Source organism: Dendrobium catenatum, unplaced genomic scaffold (assembly GCF_001605985.2).
Source record: "Dendrobium catenatum unplaced genomic scaffold, ASM160598v2 fragScaff_scaffold_475, whole genome shotgun sequence".
Taxonomy (NCBI): Eukaryota; Viridiplantae; Streptophyta; class Magnoliopsida; order Asparagales; family Orchidaceae; genus Dendrobium; species Dendrobium catenatum.
The window spans coordinates 264713-274689 of record NW_021318937.1 but is presented as its reverse complement, the minus strand read 5'-3'; the positions used below and the strand labels follow the sequence as shown (position 1 = coordinate 274689).

The 9977-nt window shown below is 34.7% G+C and overlaps 1 protein-coding gene across 1 annotated transcript in view; it reads left to right on the top strand.

Annotated features, from left to right (window-relative positions):
* LOC110112808 overlaps positions 1–4959 on the top strand; it is a 15187-nt gene extending 10228 nt beyond the window's left edge. Inside the window, exons 5-11 of the mRNA XM_028694400.1 lie at positions 5–498; positions 585–873; positions 1103–1312; positions 1908–2081; positions 3176–3370; positions 3518–3631; positions 4549–4959. Coding sequence (XP_028550233.1) covers positions 5–498; positions 585–873; positions 1103–1312; positions 1908–2081; positions 3176–3370; positions 3518–3631; positions 4549–4887 — 1815 coding nt within the window. The 3' untranslated portion in view covers positions 4888–4959. The remainder of the gene's footprint in view (positions 1–4; positions 499–584; positions 874–1102; positions 1313–1907; positions 2082–3175; positions 3371–3517; positions 3632–4548) is intronic.
* Positions 4960–9977: the final 5018 nt, after the last annotated feature.

Genomic DNA, 9977 nt, shown 5'->3' with positions numbered 1-9977 from the left:
CAATAAAGTTGCTTCTTCCCCAATAAACCTTGACATTAAAACATCAGAAAACGCTGTAGTTCCTCTAAGGCCTTCCTCTGAGTCATGCGTAAGATCAAATGGTAAGACAATTGAAGAGGTCAAGGAAATAGACATCTTTGATGAGGCTCCAGTTTGTGATATAAGTGTTGGAACTGATGATTCGATAGCTGATGCAGAAGAGAATAATCTAGATGATGTTAAGTCGAGTGCTTATCAAAAGGTTGACGAACTGGAACTCAGGATTGAGAAGCTTGAAGAGGAGCTTAGGGAAGTTGCTGCCCTTGAGATTTCCCTTTATTCTTTTGTACCAGAACATGGAAGCTCAGAACATAAAGTCCATACCCCTGCTCGGCGTCTTGCTAGACTTTATATTCATGCCTGCAAGCATTGGAGTCAGGATAAGTTGGCAACTGTTGCCAAGAACACAGTTTCAGGGCTTGTTCTTATTGCCAAATCATGTGGTAATGACGTTCCAAGGTAATGAGGCTGTTATCACCTCAATTTTAGAGCCTATTATTGTATTTTTTCTACTTGGCATTGCAAGTATTCCTCTCATGTTGCAGGTTGACATTTTGGTTATCAAACACAGTTGTTATAAGAGAGATTATTTGTCAAACTTACGGCAGTTTGACTACATCAAGTGTGGTTATAAGGCCTTTAGATTCAAGCTGCTGTGCTGTGAAGTCCGGAAGTGGGTTACAAAAGTTTAAAAATAACTCTGTAGGTAAACAAGGAAAGATGCATGGATTTGTCCAAATAGATGACTGGCAGGAGCCCAGCACATTTATCGCCGCACTAGAGAAACTTGAGTCTTGGATATTCTCCAGAACAGTTGAATCAGTTTGGTGGCAGGTAAACTGCAAATAATGAACATTTACCATCCTCAAGCTTTTTTTTTTCCACTTGAGGAACACGCATTTTATTAAATAATCTTTATCATCCTGTGATTGATTTAAGTAACATAAAATTTTTTAATAATGCCTCATCTAAATGGGATGTTTCATAGTAACCAATCTTATATCTAACCTGAACTGAAATCTCATTATTACTTTTTTTATATCTTCCGTGGTTGTGTTTCCAGGCCTTGACTCCACACATGCAGTCTCCGGTTGAGGACTTATACAATCATAAAAGCATTGGCAAACTGTTTGGACCTTCTCTGGGTGATCCTAAACAACGGAACTTTTCTGTGAACTTATGGAGAAGTGCTTTTCATGATGCATTATCCAGGCTCTGCCCGGTTCGATCAGGAGGGCATGAGTGTGGTTGCTTGCCTGTGCTAGCAAGATTGGTATGTGCTGGAAAAAAAAAGGCCGTTTCTTGTGTTTTTTTAAGAATTTTGTCATGTTTTGGTTTTAAATGCCTGGTTTTTGTTCACTATTTTGTAGATATGTAAACAGTGCAAATGAGTAGCCTTTCCATTAATAGTGCTGTATCATGTAGCTTAATGGATATATGAACTATAGCATGCTATGCTCTTCTCAATAGGACGTTACATGAAGAGTGAAAATGCCTTATTATGTTCTTTCATCTTTTTTATTTTCTTTTATTCTCTCTTTTATTTTCTTTTATTCATTTATTTATTTTTATTTTTTTGCTATTTATCTGAGATCTCTTATTAATGTTGCTGCTTCTATCTAAGGCTTCATTTGGACGGCTTTTTTACTGCTTCATGAAGCTAACTTTTTAGTATAAAAATTAAAATTTTTATACTAGAAAACTATTTCATGAAGCACTACAAAAGCCATCCCAAACAAAGCTTAATTGAGACAATGCCCATATATTAGTGGTTGAAGAATTAGCAGCATCAATTATATCCAAACATTCTGTTTTTTTTTTTCCATTTAGTATGTTTCACTAATCAATTCCTTAAATATTTTAATTAGGTTATGGAACAGTGTGTGCGCAGATTAGATGTTGCAATGTTTAATGCCATTTTGAGGGAATCGGCAAATGAGATGCCGACTGACCCTATCTTAGATCCTATTGTAGATTCAAAGGTACTCCCAATACCAGCTGGAAGTTTGAGCTTTGGTTCTGGTGCTCAGCTAAAAAATGCGGTAAGCTATCTGCCAAATTAATAAGCTTGTAAACTGAAGATGGATCTAGTTTAACAATGTTCATGAATGAAGAAACTCCAAAATTTACAATAAAAATCCTTTAAAATTTTGTGCTTTGCCTTCCTGCAATTGCATCTATCGTATTATTTCACAATCTTTAAGATGCTACCAATTAATTTGTAATAATCTTTGTTTATAAATCCTTAGAATCTGGAAAGTGTATTCGGCATTCTAAGCAGTTGGTTCCTACATGTGAGCCCACAGTGGAAAGCACTAAGTGCAGCCCAGGAATGCCTATGGGTTGCGAATTTTGACTTGGTTGAACTGCATATTCTGTGAGGGTGTAAGATTTTACCTACTTTATCGCATGCCACAGATGTTAGTCTGAAAGTTCAAGCATTGTCACCTATGTTGCACCGATACACCTATTTATGAAGGCATGTTGTATCCGATAGACCGATACACGGATATGCCTCCAATATGGCACCAATACGTGTTGGATACGCCAAAGCCGTATCCAATTAAAATACTATTTAATTTTAAAAGGAGACGTGTATCCCATATGTGTGTCCGTTGAAAATAAAAAAAAAAAGTTGAAAAAAAGATGCGTCGTATTTACTTCCGCTGCTCCGAGCGAGATTCTATCATTTCCGAGATAGATTTTGATATTATAAGCTACAAGGCTACAAATGATGTTGCTTTTATTTTTAATTTTTTTGTAATTTCAAATATTATGCTTTGATTGCTTTCTTAATTTTTATGTATGATTTATAAATTATAATGTCGTGTCCGCGCCATACTCGTTTTCTGTATTTTTAAAAATTGACGTCTCATATCCGTATAGTATCGTATCTGTGTCACCATATCCATATCTGTGCAAGATAGATTGTCACCAAATGCAACCTATCTTGTTCCTAAAATGGATTATAACGTATAGAAGTACTCTATTCCAGGAATTGTAATTTCTATTGTTATTCTAAGCTTCTATTTACATAGAATTTAATAGTATGATTCTTTCAACGGTTATTTTTAATTTTTTATTGCGGCATGAATTCCGAATTTGTGTATTTCAAAACTTAAATTGGTTGCAACAGACTGGTAGCTGGGCTAGATGGCTGGAAGAGTTGTTGGCTATGAATTTTGACAATGCTGGAAAGAAAGATGTTTATAAGGATGACGATCGTAGGGGAGATGATACTGGCTTTAAATGTTTTTGTCTTCTGAATGAGTTGAGCGACCTCCTCATGCTTCCTAAAGATTTGCTCCTTGACAAGGCTATCAGGACTGAGGTAATATTCTGGAGACACCTTGTGATATGGTTATTAGCAAGATCTGTAGGGACAAACTAGATAACGATGATTTCTGCTTCAGTTTTGTTCTAGCTTATTTGTTTTGTTTTTTTTTTTGTTTTTTTCCTTTTTTTTTTTCTTTTCAAGGTGTGCCCATCTATTGGGTTGACTATAATAACACGGATTTTGTGCAATTTTACACCGGATGAGTTCTGTCCAGAGCCGGTGCCAAGCATTATACTGGAAGAGTTAAATTCTGAGGTATGGCTTAACTGGATTTAATTGGTACCTATTGTTTTCCAAACTGTTAGTCATTAACCATATTTATTCCAGATTTAAATCTTTTATTTCAATTTAACTTCTTCACTTAGTTTATCATGATCATGTCTGCACGTCATTAGATGAATTCCATTCAGCCCGAATTCTTAAAATCTTCTTGAAAACAGCTAAATGCTGTGATTGTAAGACAATATGGATAATTCCTATTGCTATTCGATTTTAAAACAATGGTTCAAGGACCATCAATTATCAAGAGAAAAAGCAGAAACATACAATTGTTATTAATCATTAGATTTATCTAGAGATGAAATCTCAAAATAATTATGACTATTAATGTGTAACAAATTAGTTCTAAAATATCATATTTCTTTATTCTATCCTCTCAAACATAAAAAATATATCTAAAATAATCACTCATGAAGAAATTATTATATAAAATTGATCTTAATCTAGTCCTACTACTATATAAAATTAATCTAAATTTAGTTCCAATATATAGTGCAGGGATTAAATTGAAGAAATATAATATTCTATGATTAAATTAACTATATACAAATATTCAGGAGACTGTTTTGGAGTTTAACTCAAGCCTCGTTTGATTTGACTTTTTCTTGCTCTCTCTGTTTAGAAACGACAAATATTTTTTTAGGTGTTGTTTGTTTGTGGCACTTCTGCATAAATACTTTTTAGGGAACTATATTTTGTACTGTTTTCAAAAGCTCTATGATATTTATTTTTCCGTTAAAAAATTTCGTTCTCTCAAACAATAATTTAAAAACTACAATTTAGAAAAAGTAGAAGATAACCAAACGAAGCCTTATTTATCTATCATGAAAACACATTCTAGAGTGTGAAGTCAAATTCTCTGAAGTACAATAAATGTCCCATCTCCACTGCAGAGTCTCATCGAGCGCAGGCTATCAGAAAAGGAACAGATCTATATTTTCCCACGCACTTCATCTCAAGTTGCGTACTCTCCCATATCTCTTCCTGATTCTATTGACAAGTTGGTAGATGCAGACAGCAAATCACCAAAACTGCAGAGAAATGCATCAATGGTGATGAGAAAGGGCTACACCAGTGATGAAGACTTGGACGATCTTGATGATCCCCTCACCTCTTTCGTCGACCCAACTCCTCCGGTCTCCCCAGCAGTAGCAGGAAACAAAATATTGCATAAGCAGACCTCTGCATCAAACCTCAGGTACAATCTACTGCGTGAGGTCTGGTGCGATTGAGCTGCTTTTATCCTCTCGTCTGTACTATATACCATGATAAGGGAAAATTATTAGGTTCGGATATTTGACAAAGAGAATCATCAATATTTTTTTCTGTCTATAATAAAAGTATAGTTACTATAGCAACTGTGTTTTTACTATAGATAGAGAGAAATCTAGATGATTCTCTCTGTTAGCTGTCCGGACCTAATAATTTGCCTATGATAAGACCCCTTCATGAAAGATTTCATTCCAGGTGCTCAGCAATGTTGGAGAACTAGAATTGTTTTCCAATATTTTTTTAAATGGTAAGGAGAGAGTTTTTAGTTTCCAATTTATATGGAATTTATACTTGTATTATGGCATGTTGAGATGTCCTTCAAAGAGTTAAGCCCAAAATGCGGAGTTATAAGCTGTTCTAAATTTGTGTCTGTGATGTTTGAGAACTGTAAACGAAGCTATAAACCAATGTAAAATGAAATAATTTTTATTTAGCTTTTTAGTTTGTGAAGCATTTGTCAAAATTCTACAGCTGCAGGAGATTTTTGTACTATAAAATCGAATTGTAGTATTTGGTGCTGCTACATTGCAGAAGGAATAGTAGGGCTAATCTAAGGAATAGATGATTTAGAGGTCAATCAAAATGTGCCATGTTATTTAATATATAATATCAATACATATCAAAAAAATGATGTGGCACATTCTGATTGATCTTTAAATGTCGTCCGGTGTCTGCGAATAATTTTTCTTTTAACGGCTGGTTCTTTTAAATATAACCCACAAATTTCTCCTTCAAAAGAGGTCTTTTGTTCCTCTAGCTGAGTGATTTGTACTTCAACCTGAGCACTAGGGTTGCAAGAGAACCAAACGTTCGACGAGCAACTCGTTGTTCGGTTCGATTAAAACTCGTTTGTGATCGTTTAATTAAGTAAACAAACAAACTTGAATAATATTTTAAATACTCGATTCTTAAATAAACAAATTTGAACACTAATGCGTTCGGCTCATTTATGTTTGCGAACAACATAATTTAAAGTTTGTGAACAAGTTCGACATTAAGCTAATAAGAAGCTCGATAAAAGTTCGATTCGTGTTCGATTTTGAACTCGTTAATAAGCTCGATAAAAATAATTTATATTTGACTATAAAATTAATAAATATAAATAATCATTGTGTTTGTTACATAGATAATTGTTTTTATTATAAATGTGTTTGTTCATAGATATGTTCATGAACGTGTTTGTTTGATAGTTAAAAAAAATTCGTTAAATATATTCGCAAACAAGCTCGATAAGCACTAAACGAATGAACATGAACACACATTAATTTAAATGAACCAAACATGAACACAAATAATAAAGCTCGAATAAACATGAACCAAATTTAAACAAGCTGATATTAAATGAACACAAACATGACCTCTCACATACTCCGCTCAGCTCGATTCGTTTGCAGCCCTACTGAGCACTCACCTTCACAAATTGTAGGGGCTATAGCTGTGTAAAACTATAGTTGTAGAATTATTGTGAAACAAGCAAATTGAAATATATATATATATATATATAATTTATATGTTTTCTTAATTTTATGAAAAAAGTACATAATTGTTTTTTTTTTTTGTTGATCATAAATTTGAATTGTAGTTGTCTTACCAATATGCTTCAGATGAACTCTTGGTACATTGAAGGTGAGATAAATATTATTTTGTTAGAACTAATTTATTAAAATAGTCAGTATTTGTAATATATTTTATAAATAGTTTTTTTAGATTTTACTAAATATTAAATTATCAGGAATCAATTAGTATTTATCATATTGAAATTTCATCAATAATTAGATTTACATTATATTTTTTGTAGAGGTCATTAAAATTAATTTATAATCATTAAAGCATATCATAATTTTTTTATTCAATTTTATCATTAAGATTAATTAACTATGGAATATAACAATAAAAGATAATAATATATAAATTATAAGATTTATTCATACTTGTTAACGGCGAATGGTGCACCATTTAACGACGAATGGTGCACCATGGCGCAAGGTCCCTTTGGAGCCATGACGCATAGTGCACGCCATTTTAAACATGGCGCAAACTATATAAGAATCGCACGGCGCGGCGCACGCCATTTTGAACATGACGCAAACTATATAAGAATTGTAAAATAATAAGCATGAATATGAAATAATATTGTCCAAAATAACATAAACTTTACATTTCACAACAATATTGTCCAAGAGATAAGAAATCACATTTAAAGTCCTCACCCCTTCCTCCTCTCCTATAGAGTCCAATGTCTCTCAATCAAAGCATGCACTCATTAAGATAACTTATACAAAGCATGCACTCATGAAGAAGCAGATTAACACTAACAACTATTACTAAAGATGATGAATACAATAATATGTCAGGTTGCCGGGGGTCCAAGGGGGTGCTGCCCCCTGGCGGGGTTCGACCTGTCAGGAAAGATACCTAGTGGTACCAAGCATGTGCATAGCGGTACTGAGCATGTACCTAGTGGTACAAAGTATTATTATTATTATTATTATTTTAAGAGGTGGACGTCACATTTAAACAATTTGGGGCACTATTTTGCACCGTGCGCCATGCGTCATGGCTCACATGTGGCGCAAATAGTACGTGCTATTTTAAACACATGCACCTCGCCATGAACATGGCGCCCTAGGCGTGCCGCATAGCGTTGAGCGTCATGGTGCGCGCTATTTTCCGCCATTGACAACTATGGATTTATTAGAGCATTATTTTGAAATTAATTTTTCATTTTTTTTTTATTTTAAAAACTGGATCATTACCAATAAGTATTGTCTAATTAGTAGTTAATTTCATTAATTTAAAAAAAAAATGTAAACTTCTAGTAGTTAGAAAATTAACGGTGATTAATAAATTAATCAGTAAAATAGTGGTGGAGGTAGGTGGGGGCACAAATTATTGATTTTAAAAAATCTCAACCATCTTTTCACCAATGCTTAGGTTTAGCATTGGCGATTTAGAAATTTTTTTTAGATTTGTTATTATAAAATGATAAATTGTATGGTAAAAAATAGCCAACAATTAAGAGTATATACTTTATAATTAATCTTGTTGTAAATAACTTTCAATTCATTTTAAGATATATTTTTTTTTAATTTACAAATTAATAATACTTATTTTATTTTTAGTAGCTCTGAATTAAAATTATGTATACCAATTTAAAAATAATAACATTTATATATTTATTTTATTTGTTAGTAAATCTCATTTATTATTACATTATTAATATTCATATATAATTCATCTACTAATTCTAAATTAATTTTTAAAAAAATTATCCATAAATTAATTTCAAATTAAAATAATTATTGACATGTCATCAAAAAATTATCTTAATCGGGCATGAATCTATATGCAAAATCAAGTTGGAACTTTCAAAATTAAAATTGGGACCATCCGAACTCCGATTTCAGCAAACTTATAGTCGAAATGTGAGTCTCGAGAATACAAACCTAACGACACCAAATCCAACCCAATTCGAGCCCAAATGGGTCCAAATCAAGGGGTTAGAAGCGTTGTTGGAAGATTCGAACCACAGTTTGGATTACCAAATGATTTTCAAACATAATGTGCTTATGGTCGAATCCAACGAGCTCAAGATCACCGAATTCCGACATTACTAAGAGATTCAAATGTCCATCAAACGATCCATGATCAAGGGATTAAATATCGGCCGTCCATCTAACCACTCCCCATTTACCCTTGATCTATCACTTATTTACGGGCCATGCCACACCAAAAATCTATAAATATACCCATCATTTCTCTTGAAGGAAGAAGCTCCTCCTCGACCACCGCCTGAGTTCTGCCGGATAATCGCTTGTTGTCGTTGCTTCATCGGACCACCACCTTAGGCCCTCATCTTCGCCGGACCATCACCTTTGCGGGACCACCACCTGAGGCTCTCACTCTCTCCGGACCACCACCTGAGGCCCTCACCTCCACCGGACCACCGCCTGACATCGTTGCTCCGCCGGACCACCACCTGAGGCTCTCACCCTCGTCGAACCACCACCTGAGGCCCTCACCTCCGCCGGACCACCGCCTGACATCGTTGCACCGCCAAACCACCATTTGAGGCCTTGAGCTCCATGGGTCCATCACTTGAGGCCCGGACTTCTGCCAGACTACCACCTGAGTAGGGCTGCAAGCGAACCAAACGTTCGACGAGCTACTCGTTGTTCGGTTCAATTAAAGCTCATTTGTGATCGTTTAATTAACTAAACAAACAAACTTGAACAATATTTTAAATACTCAATTCTTAAATAAACAAACTTGAACACTAATGTGTTCGGCTCATTTATGTTCGCGAACAACATCATTTGAAGTTCGTGAACAAGCTTGACATTAAGCTCGATAAGAAGCTCGATTCGTGTTCGATTTTGAACTCGTGAATAAGCTCGATACAAATAATTAATATTTGACTATATACTTAATAAATATAAATAATTATTGCCTTTGTTACATAGACAATTGCTTTTATTATAAATGTGTTAATTTGTTCATAAATATGTTCATGAACGTGTTTGTTTGATAGTTAGAAAAAATTGTTAAATATGTTCATGAACAAGCTCGATAAACATTAAACAAACGAACGTGAACTGAACATGAACACTCATTAATTTAAATGAACCAAACTTGAACACAAACAATAAAGCTCGAACAAACATGAACCAAACTTGAACAAGCTGATATTAAATAAACACAAACATGAACACTCACATACTCGGCTCGGTTCGGTTCGTTTGCAGCCCTACACCTGAGGCCTGAACTTCCACCGAACCACCAGATGAGGCCCTGGTTTCTATCGGACAACCATCTGTGACCTAGTCTTCTCCTAGACTTCCATATGACGCCCAGACTTCTACCGAACCACCACCTGAGGCCTAGACTTCTTTCGGACCACCACCTGAGGCATGGACTTCTTCCGGACCACCACCTGAGGCTCAAACTTCTGTCGGACCACCGCCTGATGCCTGGAGTTCTACTAAAGTGCCACCATACTACTATGGTCTTTCGGACCCTTATCTCCTACCGACTACTATCCTTCTGACCT